General features: G+C 41.2%; 1 protein-coding gene across 2 annotated transcripts; it reads right to left on the reverse strand.

The window, feature by feature from the left end:
- Positions 1-76: 76 nt before the first annotated feature.
- Positions 77-4,837, reverse strand: lrrc3ca (leucine rich repeat containing 3Ca). Of its 2 annotated transcripts, none has more exons than XM_046069223.1 (2): positions 4,542-4,837; positions 77-1,417 (listed from the first exon to the last, which is right to left on the reverse strand). In XM_046069223.1, exon 2 carries the CDS (start codon positions 1,332-1,334, stop codon positions 540-542), a length of 795 nt encoding a protein of 264 aa, XP_045925179.1. In that variant the 5' UTR covers positions 1,335-1,417; positions 4,542-4,837; the 3' UTR covers positions 77-539. The 2 variants fall into 2 exon arrangements, with proteins under 2 accessions (XP_045925179.1, XP_045925180.1); XM_046069224.1 differs by lacking the exon at positions 4,542-4,837 and adding an exon at positions 1,571-1,609.
- Between the last annotated feature and the right edge of the window lie 9,899 nt (positions 4,838-14,736).

Here is a 14,736-nt window from a genome sequence, read left to right on the forward strand (position 1 = left end):
GAGACAGTTAAGTAAGAAAACCCCCCAAAACAACAAGTTAAATGGAAAACATTATTTTACTTAGAATATACTGGTGAATACCATAATGGTTTTAATGGAAAACAGTACATGGAGTCCTTCATTCTATGTTGCCATTTCCCATTGTTCATACTGCTATTTGACGTTGCCTTCTGAATCGTCTGCGTGTGAGCGAGGTGCATAAAAGTGTATGCACCACTGGATAAATCCCATTTGTATCCCATATTTGGAGTTCGCCAAAAAGATGCCACTACTTTTACATCCTTGGAGTGCAGACTAGACCATCAACTCAGCCAACAATAACTCTTAATGGGCCGCTGGAATATGAATTATTCATGTGGGTTAGGCTGCGTCGGCCTGGTTTTCTTGTGCAGGCACATGTCTTGTTGCCCACCATGACTCTGTGACAACAGCTGGGAAAAACCATCTGAGACTGATGATGACCTTGTAGCTGAAGGATGTAGCTCCATCCTGTTTGATGTGGGTTACTACTTCAGATCCCATGTGTAGTTCCATCACCCCTATACTACAGTGCTAATGGTGGAAGTCTCCTCTGACTTGCCCTGCCTGCTGGGCAATGACTTGAGATACTCCAGGTGTCTGCGAGCGTCCTCCTGATTAGCCCTGACATAGTAAACCAGGTAGGAGATGACCATAGTGAACCAGCCGAACATGACGACCAGCATGGCCACATCTGTAGTTCTCTTCATCACCACGCATAGGTCTATGTCTGGTGCTAACAGGAAGGCAAGTCCTTGAACTCCTATTTCCTCAGGATCTGAAGTCTGGCACACAATGCCTGTTAGCGACGCAGGCTCCAGGTCCACACGGGGCATAGCCATCTGCAAGTTGCAGTCACAATGCCATGGATTGTTTGTTAGGTTGGCGCGAGCCCGCAGGCCCTCGAAAGCGTCAGGATTAAAATTTACTAACTTGTTAGAAGAAAGATCTAGGAACTGTAGTGAGGATCCCAGTCCTCTGAATGCACCTGGTTCTAACTGGCTTAAATCATTATGTGATAGATCCAGTTCAACCAGGTGGGGCAAACCAACAAAAGCATTCGTTGGGACTGTAGTGAAAAGGTTGAAGTCCAGGTAGACGCGCTGTGTGTCATTAGGGATATCCTGGGGGATCTCAGTGAGCTGCAGATTGCTGCAGCGCACCGTCTTGCCGCCGCTATCGCTCTCAGAGCAGTAGCAGCTCTTGGAGCAACTGGTGGCAGCATGGTGGAAGCAGAAGGTCATTAGTACCAGGCTGTGCAGCAGCAAACACATGACCACTGAGTGGCGCAGTAGCCAGTCTGCAAGTAGGGACATCGTGGGGTACGGGCATGCTCCAGGAACGACCACCTGGGCGCAGGAGGTGAAGTCCGCATCAACCTCCCCAGTAGCTGTTGAGCCTATTACACAAAAACAACAAAAAGTTAGCAGTAGTAGGAAGACTATCCTTTGAAAAAGAGAAGTGCAGATTGTACTGTGGAAAACATTTCTCATGCAAAACAATAGTGATTAACAATGTCTGTAGTGCGTTTAATGGCAAAATGGAGAGTTACAGTAGCTTGTCTAATTGCAGCAAAAAGGCAGTGGTAATGCCGCTTGGTCATCTCAGCATGCTGTTGGCCAGAACTTCACTTCTGTTGTATTTCCTGGGAAGTCTAAGGATCAAACATTCCCTTCACACTAACACAATAAACAAGCCCCGAAAATCCTTTGGTGTCACTGTTCCTCTTTTATAATTGACATCCCTGCGATGCAGGGCTATTTCAGTACACAGAGACTGCCATTAACTTAGCGATGTTACACCACGAGGAACAAAATGTTCTGAACAACACATCACATCAAACCAACTTGATTTGCAACAATTTCCGACAACGTGACCATTAAATCTGTCCTTGCTTGATGTCTGTCAAGCCATGCAGTCACTAGTCCATAAGGTAATTTAGTCAGAAGTCCAAGTAACACTGAGGTAAAAGCTTATTTGTGTTTCCTGCAAATGACACTTTATATTTTGTATGTAAGCATTTGAAAATAGCTGATCTACCCAGCCTAACACACTTCATTAATAGCCGATCAGGGCTACCTCCTATCCTGTTACTAATCCTCTTAAGGAAAAACTCCTTAAGTCAGTGTAGCATCAGTGTTGGCCACCCAATCCTTTTGTTGGGGTAAATGCTAATGCTATAAACAGCACCAAGGCCAACAAAACAGACAATGTGATGGCCTGTCTTCCTCAAGACAAAAAGTAACCATAGAGTTCAACCGGACTTCTTAATTTCTTCAAAATGGCTGGAGACTGGGCAAGATCCACTTACCAAGATTAAAAAATGAAATCGATCTCCAAGTACCTCAAAGTATCACATGACTTTAGGGGGTAGAGGACAGAGTGTAGTGGCAAAGGCAGTGTGTATGTGTGTGTGAGGAGGACAGATGATTTGTCTACAAGACACAGCTAATAACACTCATTGTGTTACGCCTGTTTAAGAGATGCCTGCCAGACAACCCCAGTAATGAGCCATTGGGGGAGATGGAGGCTTATGCACCAGAGCAAAGCGCACATGAAGCCTCTGCTATTAAGAAGCTCTGAATGCTGGAGTTTGCCTCCCTCAGATGTGAGATGTTAATCCAGATATCTTCATAGAGGCAAAGCAACTGCCAAAGGAAATCCCTCCGCACTTAGTGTCAGCAGGGTGTATGAGAAAGTAAAATAGCATGACAGATGCAGCTGAACACCCAAGGAAATAAATTGTCTTGCCTAAACTTAATGGGTAACATTATGCCCCTGTAAAAGCTATACTTTTCCTGTCGCATGGCATGCAAGCATGGTATTTTGTTGAGAGATAATGGTGAAGCAGAAGAAGCAGGCTAGTGACTGAGGAGGAGAAAGCATGTGGGCAAGCAGGGAAATTGGACACACCAGCACAGGGTTGTGAGAGAAAGAATGATATCAAGAGGATTTAAGCAGAGGGGTAACATTACAATAACAACACAGAGAACAGTGTGTGTGACACTAATGAGATATCGGGGAAAGGGGCAAATGTTAGTAAGTCAAAGGGAAGTTGATAAGGACAGCAGGCAGTGAAAGCACAAAGGGAAGAGGAAGGAGAGATCTGTCATCTGTGGATGAGATAAACAACAGAGGGTGTAAAGCTAATGAGCTGCAGGATTGGGCATCAATGCAAAACGATTTTCAAAAATGGTTTCCATCCCAAATATCCTTCTCAGTAACATCAATGGCAAAAAACAGACATTTTACTAAAGGTCTGTACCCTTACAACAGATATAACCCATCTTACAGCCATATAGTCTAAATGCAATAAATCCGTTGGCCCTTAAATCAGGTGATGCCTTGATGCCTTGTCAATGTTCCTAAAGTCATTGCCTACCGGTGTGATAAATAACTCCTTCTTTTAATTTCCACAACAAATACAGTGCTCTCGCAGCCAAAGGTCAGGCTCTCACTCCATAAATTCACTTCTGTCAGTGCTGTACTATCTATAAGTCTCTGCAACCAATTATATGATGAGCAGCAATTTGGACTCAAACCCAAGCTAGCATTAAAATGCAACCCTAATTTATTTGGTAATATGTTTTGTGACATGGTGTTTTTCAAGAGTGCATCTGACCTCTTCGTGGCATCGCTTCACAGCTGCTAGCACTGCATGAACGGCAAACAAGCTGCTTGTTTCTAGTTATCAATGGGGAGGTGAGGATGACAGAAAGGGTAACAGGAAAATAAAGCATCCTTGACGTTTTTAACTTGAAGCGCAGGCTTTTAATGCAACTGTAATCATATTTCAGTGCTTTTAGCTATATCCACTCCTGATCCCTTACTCAATGCCAGGCTTGATTACTAAAGATGCTCTTTTTGTTCCTTAGAGCACAACGATGTGCTTGGCAGGTTTCCATTGGACCTGAAGACCCCATTTCCCACCAACAGAATAATCTAGTTGAGTTAATCCTGGGGAGCAAGGTACATAAGCACACATTGTTACAGAAGGACAGTCTGCTCTTTTGATAGTGTAATGGCAGTAGTTTAGAGATTAGTCAGGGTTTGATCTCATAGCCATTGTAGTCATTTTAAATATCTCTTCAAAATTAACTTCAATATTCATCTTCTCAACACAAACTTGACAAGAGCGAACTTAATTCATATTAATCACGACACAAACTGGGGGAATTTAAAATGCAAAATTAAAGCCCAACAGTGAGTGAAGTATCAGTTCCTGCTCAAATTTAAATTCCACTCATAAGCAGCAAGCATCTGGTGGAAAATGAACTCAAAGGACAAGAGATAAAGGCAGTGCCTCCTGGGAACTGATACCCTTGTTAAGTTTGTCTTTCATCCCGTTTAAGTCATCACAATTCAGTGCTTGTTGCCAGCAGCTATCACGAAACCCGCATTAAAACTGAAAAAACATCAAACTGTATGACGGATTAAAAATGTGTAGGCTATAGCTACATGCATGCAATATATAAAAAAAGAAACCCAATGCGTTCTGATCAGTAACACATACACACACTCACGTCTTTGCCACTTTTCCTCTCCCTTTCATGGTGTGTTTCTCAGCAAGTGCCCAACAAAAAGCTCCAGCACATCAGAGCGCTCCCGAAAAGGCGGTGCGGTCAGTTTTGGTCCGCTTCCATCAGGTCCTCTTGCAGCTCGTTAAACTTGTGCTGAGAGCCGCACTGGCAACCACGAAGCGCCACTGGAAAATGCTCCTACAGTTCAGGACTCGCTCAGTGCAGCCTTTTAGTTTCCACGCAACCAGAAAACTAGGCAACATTGCTGGAACTGACAGGGACGCAGAGCGAGGGACAGACTGTCACTGACGGCGGTATCTCATTGACTCTAATCCTGGATATGACCAAAAAATATATAAATTAATGTAAGTTTAAAATGGCAGACACACTGCGCGCGATGCATTTACGCACAGGCTGAAACCCTTAATAGCTGGATACAGTATGGCGGCTGGGAGGATCTGAGTGTTTTTAAACCATAAATGCCATTATGTTCATCCATTCATTTGCATCTGATAATTGCTGTAAGAGAAGTGGATTTGATATGCATGCATCAGGTGCCAGTAAAGTAAGAGAGTCCCCCCTTCTCTCTCACACACACTGAAGTGATCTCATACACATGTTGGCTGCCTAATCATTTTTATCTGAAGCTTGTTGTATCAAACATGCAGCCTGGCTGCCAGGGCGGTGGATCTTTGGCCGTCTCCGGGCCCTTTTCCTGCCTGCTGCCAGCCGATAAGGAAGCCCAATCAAATCCACTATGAAAACAGACTTGCATGGGCAGAGGCCTGGGAGAGTCTGCCAAGCAGCCAGTCATAAGGTATTAATGGAATTAAAATCAATAAAGTGGGACACTCCACCCAAACTCCCTTCCTGGTGCTCTGGAAAAACAGAGTGTGGATGATCAACTGCTGCTTGGGTCTTTCTTTAATTCTTCCAGTGGTATCATAGACTGTTTATTGTGTTTTATTGAGTGGGAAATATTACTGAGGTACTATGATGAAACCAGTCAGAGAGTTCTCTAACATAACTTTTTCCATGTCCCTGTCATTATCCCTGTCTCATTTGGCTAAATATTGTGCTGTATATTTACCACCATTACTTAAAGGACTTCATGGGCACACTGCTGGAAACTGATTGCAGTGGAGCCAAATGGATCCAAGTCTCAAACCAGTTCTTTCCAGATTCCAGATTTACCCACAGTAGACTTTAGCTCCACAATGCAAAAGGCAGTCATATTGGGTTATTGGGTGGCTACATTTTATTATCCGAATAATTGCTTTGCTGACTGAGTTACAGGTTGAACAGTTTACAAGTCTGCTGAGGCTTGCTTCCCTTTGCCTCATTGGACTCTGTTGTAAAGCTGTTTGTCTGCTCATATCTATACTATTTCTACAGTGAAGTGTGTGATAACAGCGTTACGCTAACCTGCATCGGTGAAACTCAAAAGCAAAACAGAATCGTTTAATGTAATCATGCAGGTTTTACCCTGGTATGTCACAGTAGGGTTGGTTGACTGATTGATTGACCCATTTGTGTATCTCAGTCCCCATAAGAAACACATTTAACATGGTGTTCATTGTTGCTGCTCTATATTGACTCCCTTTACAGCTCTGACGTTATGAGGCTGCTCGTGTCAATTAGAAAAAGATCAGATATGTGGAAGAGTATATGACAGTGAAACAACAGAAAATAAGATTACTTTCCTCATCGACAGAGGAGAGTACACTGGCAGTCAGTTTCCCAGCTTTATCAGATTACTTCAAATGCTCCGCTGTGGTTGGCAGCTAGACGGGTGCTGTATGCATTATCAACCAAGCATTAGTCCTGATACAATGCACTTTCTCCCCTACAAGTGGATCAATGTATCTTTTCTTTCCCCCTCTATTTCTCTCTAACCTGTCAAGTCTCAAAAGCAGGCTCAGGCCTCCTCTCTGTTACTCTGATACCTGTGCAAGTGGCATACCTGCAAGCTAAAATTAATCCATGAAGCCAAAGTGCTGAGTGGGAATTTGGTTGAGAAAATACTACAACCAAAGTTTCTGCAATGTCACCTTAACAGTGTGGGAATGTTTTGCCATTAGCCTTTTCTGTGTGCTCTGAGTTGTGGGGGAACAAAATGACTGAATATTAATGAGATCTCTCCCTTTCAGTCTCATTCGCTGTCCCACTTTGTCTTGCCTGCTCACACAAACACACATACATGCACACACACAAACGCACACTGTCTCGGGCTCCCAGCTTACTCCTCGTCCCTGAACAAGATCAAAGTCCTGCCTTGTCTTTGTGGATACAGCATTACTCTGCTTTATTTATTTATTTTCTTACCTATCTTGAACCTTTTAATCAAGAACTGTGAGAAAGGTGTATTAAAAGGATTTCCCTGCTACTGCCAGTAACAGTGAGGTCACCTCATTCACCTCACCCTCCCTTGAAGAGCCTTTTCTTTGAAGTCTGATATCATTGACATTAAGGAAACAATAGACTAGCAATATGAAAGTGTTGTAGGAATTCATTGATCCTTGTTGAGTTCCCGAGAGCTATGGCAGGCTGAGTCTTACTTCCAACCACCAACTATATGAGTCTTGAGCTTAAGCAAAAGCAGATCATGAATGGTATTATGCTTAACTGGTTGATGTTATTTGTAGCTCATAATTCTTTGAAGTTGTTTCCAAAGAAAAAAGGTAGAATACATTTTAAATATATTTTAGGCTGGTGGTTCCCAACCTGGGGATTGCATACATCGACTCCTATTTTAGTAAATACTATTAAGTGTATTTCACTCTGCCAGCTGATGAAGCCAGTTAATCCAATCTGCTTCCTTTGTTGAATACAGTTTTGCTGAAGAAAAACTGTTTGTGAACACCTAATGGTAGCATTTTTTACAACTGATAAGTGGCGTCACTCATTGTGATGTGTGGCATCTTAAATGTTATGTTGTTATAGTTGCTTGCAGTCGCCTGCCAACACAGGATAGGTTTTCCACTGCCCTTTTAAAGTAATTAATAATTCTCAGTGCTTCATTGTGTTTTTCAGACATACTCACAATGACAGCCAGGGAGGGGTGTTCACCTTAAAGGTCATTTTATGGACCCCCAAGGACACTGCTGGAAATGTGATGGTCAAAACATGACCCAAAAAGTTGTACGCTGTAAATGTTAGGGTTTTACAGTAGATGTTATTCACTTCCCAAAAACAGTTACAACGCCTGTATGTAAGGTTTAAATAAGAATGATTCACATCTTAAATAATAGGCTATTACCGGTGCTTTTTACTTGTCACCTACATGACAATTCAAAAGCACCTGCTCTTCTCATTTACAGTATATTTTTCTTCAGAGCATCTGCACAAAATTAGAATAGCTTGAGCTGTTGAGATGAGTCTTTGCTAGGAAATAATTACTCAGAAACACTGAGGTGAATTCAAGTGAATTCACTCATGATGGAGCAAACTCCAGGAGAGAACACAACTTCTATACAGTGACTTTATAGACATGTTGGGTTAAAGGCGCAAGTTGAAACATTTAACCAGTGGACTGGTGCAGATGTGTTATTTGAACTATGCACCTACTCTTAAAGGTTCAGTTTGTAACCTCAATTTAAAAAAATAACTTTCTGGCTTATTTGATGAAACTGCCACTATACCCTGACAGTGTGATCAGCATGAAACAGGTCATCTGTAAAAAGTCAAATAAAATTAAAATCTGGTTCTTCTGGTGGGGCGGCATGGAGGTCCGGTGGATAGCACTGTGGCCTAACAGCAAGAAGGTCGTTCAAACCCCAGTTGCCCCGGGTCTCTAGCACATTGATGACTGCTCAATGTCTGTTCGTGCACAAGCTGCGCAGTCCCTATTCTCTCACTCAGTCATGCTCAATATCTTCAGCACGCGGCTTCAGACCTTTGAAAACACAATGGCTGTGAAACAACCACCAGCAATGAAAGAACTGCCCATCCCTCTTTTGCGAAGAACAGAGTATACAACAAAACGCACGTGTGAACACGTCCAGGCGCTCATTTAAGAGGCATAATGACAGACAGTGGGGAATAACTTTTGAGTAGGGCCTTAGACTTAGAAACTTTATTTGTCATTCAAAAACTATACACAATACATTGCACAATGAGAACAATTGCACTGGCTCCAAATATACTATTAAAAAGACAGTGTGCAGCATAAATACTTGAGTATAGCACATTCATATAGAGCACAGACCAGGAGAAAGTCCAGTGTACATACGTCTGTGTATATATGTGAGTGGTGCGTTATTGAGTTCAAAAGTCTGATGACAAATGGGAAGATGCTATTACAGAATCTGGTTGATTTGCTCCGGATACTGCAAAACCACTTGCCAGACGCAACAGTGTTGTACTAGCCTCCCATCCCACTGTTATTTATTGTTGATATAACAGTCACGTCTGTATGCTAAATATGAAGTTACAGCTAGGAGATGGTTAGCTTAACTTAGCATAAAGACTGGAAGCAGGTGATACAGATAGCCTAATTCTGTGCATACCAGCACCTGTAAAGCTCATTAATTAACATGTTATATTGTGTTTGGTTAATCATGAGAAAACTGAATGGAAAGAAATGGCAACAAGAGTTCAGGAAGTCACTGCCCCCAGCCCAGAAATAGTCCAGCACAGAACCCCTCCTAAAGCCACAAATTGTAGTTTTTACATTTTGGTTTTTGTATAAATTAAACAAACAAGATATAGTGTGTTAATTAATGGGTTTTTGAGGTTCTGGTACCTTTGGACAGAGCCAGACTAGTTGTTTCCACTTGCTTTCAGTATGTATGCTAAGCTAAGCAAACTGACTCCTGCCTGTAGCTTCATATCTAGTGGACAGATATGAGAGTGGTATCGATCTTCTCACGTAGCTCTCGACCAAAAAGTGAATATCTTCTTTTTCAAAAATGTCGAACTATTTCTTTAAGATCAAGTAGTGGCAATTCAGTGTGACTATCAGGCCAAGGTAGTCCCAAATATTAAGTTAAAGTTCATGTATGTGTCAAAAGCAACAATCAAATATCAGTGTCTTCAAATATATCCCAAATGCATCCACTTTTGAGAGTATTTTCAGAGAGCTCTGATGGTCAACTCATATATGACTACTCTCTGGTGGTCTTCAGTGAATGGAAAGCCAAAATGAAGAAAAAGATGCATGTAGAAGATCATCCTTATCACTGTAGACTGTCAACTGTCTTTTTCACAACCCAAGTTATCTTGTAGAACAAGCTCTAGCACACCTGTCAAGGGCTCAGTTGGAAGTAGCAGTTGTTTACCTGTCACCCTAATATAAGTAAAGCAGGGTTATCCTTGTATGACACAGGACATCAAGCTGCACTGAACAGCCCCTTTAGATAGCTATCAACAGATCTATGACACATCAAGTTTCCCAACAGTCATGCTGTATCAGGCCTCAGAAAACATAGGGCATCAATAAATAATCAGGAAAGCAGGTGGTATGAGAGCGCTTTGCTAACGTCTCTCAACAACTTCAGATGGGTGGCTATTTTTGGATGCAAAGTACTCAGTTTTCCCTGTTTCAAACTGCCCACTAGTACTAGATCTAAGAGAAGGTCTATGTGTGAATTTGTTACAGGGTCAGAATAGTAATTGGCTTAGATGCAAACACAACAAGTCGGACTTTACCTTCTCTTAAATTACCTGAAAATGATGTACTATGTATTACGTGAAGATGGATACATTTAAAAAATTAATCCTTAGATAAAAACTTATCAGAAGCTGATTAATAGTCTTCTACATCAACATAACTACATGTGCTGAACTACTCAATTTGTGAGATGTTCTTGTATGTACCAGTTTACCTTTAAAATGAATATTTAGCCATTTTGGGAAATATGCTTTATTGCCAAGAGCTCAAAGAAGATATCCGTCTATCAAATATGAAGCTACAGGCAGGAGACAGTTAGCTTAGCTTAGTTTAGAGACTGAAAGCAGACTGAAACAGCAAACCTGGAGTGTAAAAAATCAAATTTATGCCAGGGGTTTTCAAAGTGTGAGGCGGGCCTCCCTAGGGGGGCTCCAAACAGTTTCAGGGGAGACTCAGTGAATGGAAGTAAAACAATATATTACTTATTGCATTAGTTATCAAAAGTAGATCACATAGAATAACCTACATGTGCGAGCGATACAGTAGTTTTTGGGAACTGTTTTTCCCCCATCAGAGACAGAAACTAATAAATGCCTCAGGACAGACCTTTTTGCAAAACTATTTGATGTAGTCAGAAGTTATGTCAAACAGCAAAGTTAGGCTTTTTTGGCTCAAATGTTGAGTGTCTATGGGATCAAATAATATAACCATGTTCCCATAGGCATTGAGCAAGAAAATGAGCAAAACCTACCATGTAAACTAAAGATGTGGTAAGATGCGGTGTGATTTATGCTCTTATATGCGCAGGACTATTTCTTTTTCTTGGGGTCTTGTCATCATTGGTAGCCAAGCAAAACCTTTGTAAAACCACAAATTGTTGTTTTCAGACTTGGGTTTTTATATGGATTTGACAAGTGAGATATAACATAATTAGTGAGCTTTAGAGGTGCTCAAAAGATGATTTTGTATCCTTTGGACAGAGCCAAGCTGGCTGTTTTCCCTGCCTTCTGTCTTTATGTTATGCTAAAAGTTAGTTAAAAGCTAAACTGTCTCCTAGCTGTATCTTTATATTTAACATATAGACATAGGAGTGGTAGTGATTTTCTTATCTATCTGTCTGTAATAAAGCAAATATGCACATTTCCCAAAATGTCAATATATTAAATATGACAGAGTAATCTGAAAATAGTTTGAATTCTGAGTTTAGATAGTCCTTTAGATTTTACTTCAGATTTCAGTTTTGATGATGTGGTGGGATATTTTTTGAAGGTAACAGTGAATTCTACTCTCAACACTATTTCAGTTCATATTTCTTTTATACAACATTAGGAAAAGAATAGAATTTTGAGCCTCTCTTGTCAGGTACAGAGGAATCAAAAATATTCCATTTTGAAGGTAGCATATCCAATCCCCTGTGTTGTACGTGTGAAAAGAGGATTACTGCAGCTGGCACATTTTTTTACATTTCTTAAAAGAGATCAATCAATCTTTCAGGCTGAAGATACCAAGTACAAAATCAAACTGTAATGTGCGTTTGCACCTTCATTCATGCATGCAGTTGTGGGTGTTTTTGTGTACTCCATTACATCCGCCGGACTACAGCCCAAGCTCCTCAGCCCTATTATTATCATGCCAAGGTCAGATGAGTGGGCAGCATAGCAGAGGAAGACAGATAAGAATGGCAGAACTGTTAGATAAATCAGGTTACTGCATTTTCATTGACTGATAGCCACTGGACCAGAAATGTAAAGGCCCATGTGTGTTTGGTACTGAATAAATTGTCTTTTTGCTGTAGTTCCTAAATCCAGCACTTCTGAATTTCTTTACATCAGCTGAACATGGCTGTAAGACACAATAAAGCAAAAACACATCAGCTGAGGGCTGCTATCATGAAACTACAACTGCACACTTCTGGGGAGATAAACCCATTAACCATTAAAAAGCTTTTAGGCAGCTATCATGTACAGTGTTTATGCATGAGTGACAGAGAGGCTGTAGGGAATGAGGGAGAAAGAGGGAGGTGCAGGTGGAGAGAATATTGATAAATGAAACAAATTAATATTGACCTCTTCAGGAAAGAGTGCACACACAGAAAATATACTTTCTTAATGTAATGGTTTGTAAGGTACACATGATTAGGTAATACTGACAAAATGGGTGTGTTTTGTTTCCTTTTTCCTTCCAGTTTGGAATGGCCTGTTCTTCCATTTTTTCTCCTCAGGGAGAAAAGGACCTTGGGTGTTGATGAACACTTGACTTTTCAGAAAGGCGTTCAATTATTTGGTGACTTTGCAGGTGCAGCTTCAAGACCTGATGTAAATAAGATGGAATGTGCACAGATGCTCAATACTGCAGCTTCCCTTAGCTCTATCAATCTTGAATGGCATTATGTAGCTATGGATATCACCGTTTCTCTGATGTAAATTCTGCAGGATTATACAGATTATACAAAATGGCAAAAGTGCTATATAATAGTTCCTGTGTTTTATAAACCCCAAAACATGCACAGGGGATAGTGGTCCCCCCTAAAGGCCACACACGCAAACACAAGGAAAGCAAACTAATGTATGCTGTCCAATGTAGTAAGAATTGCACAAACCAATAAACAACCAAGACTCAGCAGTTTACCTACATTTGAAGGACAAGCGATGCTCCATCAATGACAACAATGTACATATTTTAGACATGGAGGACAGATGGTTCAAAAGAGGAGTGAAACTTTACACCAGATTAGAGAGACCATCACTAAATAGAAGACGAGGGCTGAGACACCGTTTATCCCGCACTTACAATCCCGTCCTTTCATCTCTTCCATGAACAGTGATCACACTCTCACATTTGACCTCATGTGACTCAAATGACTGTCGTTACAACAGCCTGGAGCACTAATGAACCAAGCGGCATCCATCACCTTGATAACAGCCCCTCAGAAGTTAAATGTCTGGCCAGTCAGAACTGAAGAAGCCCCTTGGATGAGAGGTGAAACATCTTCAGTATCTTCAATCAAGTCCAGTAGCACTTGATTTTAACCTTCCTTTGATACATAATCTATAAGATTAGCTTGTGGGTGTGCCACTAATAAAGACAGGCCTATGCTTTGGTAACCCAGTTGATTTGGACCCCATGCAGTTTGCCTACTGAGCTAGCCAAGGTGTGAAATACGCCGCTCTCCCTCTTTTGGATAAAGTATATGGTCATCTATACAAGGCCATTTTTTATGCCTTTTTTATGAAAGTCTATGGTGTCACATGATCGTCAGTAGCAGCCTTGTCCTGTGGATCAGAGTTTCTGAGAATGGCCCCAAAGAGCCTGTATTAAAAACACCTTCTCTGACTGCCTTGTCCTTAATACTGGTGTTCCACAGGGGTGTGTTTTATCTCCATTTCTGTTCTCCATATACACAAATAAGGTCAAATCTAACAGCAAAGGCTTCTCACTTATAAATTATGCTGATGACATGGCCCTGGTTGCCTGCCTGCAGGATGTCACCAGCCCAGACCACCTTGTTTGACGGCAGCTTCCTTCTTTCCTTAATGTCAGTAAGACCAAGTAGCTGTGTCTGGGAGGTAGGATGGGAACAGGCAGCACAGAGCCAGTCTTCAAGCCAGTTATCATGAGGGACAGGAAGTAGACTTTAAATATCTGGGAACAATCACTGACAATAAACTCACCTTTCAGACTATTTTATTTTTAAAAGCAAGGCAGTGTTTCTCTCTCCTCGGGAAACTGACGAGCTTCAATGCCAGCAAACACACACTGACCATGGTCTACAGGTTTCTCACTGAGAGTGTTCTCACCTTTAACATTGTCTCGTAGTATGGGAACCTCTCAGTTAGATAAAGGAATAAACTAACCCAGGTGGTGAACCAGGCCAGCAGAATGCCACAGACAAATTTCCATTTTAATTAAGTTTAACGGACAATAAAGTGTTCTTATCTTATGTTATCTTAGACATAAACAATTATGCAACAGAAGAAAATTGTATGGACAGATCTGAGGACAGAAAGACATAGTTGATATTCGGTCCAAGACCAACTCAAATGCTTGTATAAAACATCAGCTTGCTGTCTGAGCATTGCTGTATGCTACTCTTGATAAAAGGTCAAGGATCTCTTTGGGCACTATTCAAATTCATCTCTCTCTTTGCGATAAAAACCCATAGTTCATGGTCAAATTTTCTGGATGTAAAGAATAAAAAAAGGATCAATTTTGTCTTAATGTCTTTTAAATTATTTCATGAGGGACAATCTAGTCAATTTGATGATGACCTGAATTTGTTTTTAAGCCATGTCACCATACACTGTCTATGTACAGTGAGCAAATGAAACAATGCATATGAGGTTAAAGTGCTGACTTGCAGGTTTAATGGTGTTTACATCAATGGTAACAGTAAGCTGTGTGGAAATTGTAGCCCTTTTTATAAATATCCCCCAAGGGTAATATGGGCGACAATTCCCACACTCTTTACCCAATAATCACCTCCACACCCACAGCTCAGCACTTTAATTTCTCTTTCTTTGCAGTGTGCTGCAGTGCAGCATATACAAAAAAACATATCACTGTTCATATACTCAGTGACCTCTCTAT

Source organism: Micropterus dolomieu, linkage group LG14 (assembly GCF_021292245.1).
Source record: "Micropterus dolomieu isolate WLL.071019.BEF.003 ecotype Adirondacks linkage group LG14, ASM2129224v1, whole genome shotgun sequence".
NCBI classification, from domain to species: domain Eukaryota; kingdom Metazoa; phylum Chordata; class Actinopteri; order Centrarchiformes; family Centrarchidae; genus Micropterus; species Micropterus dolomieu.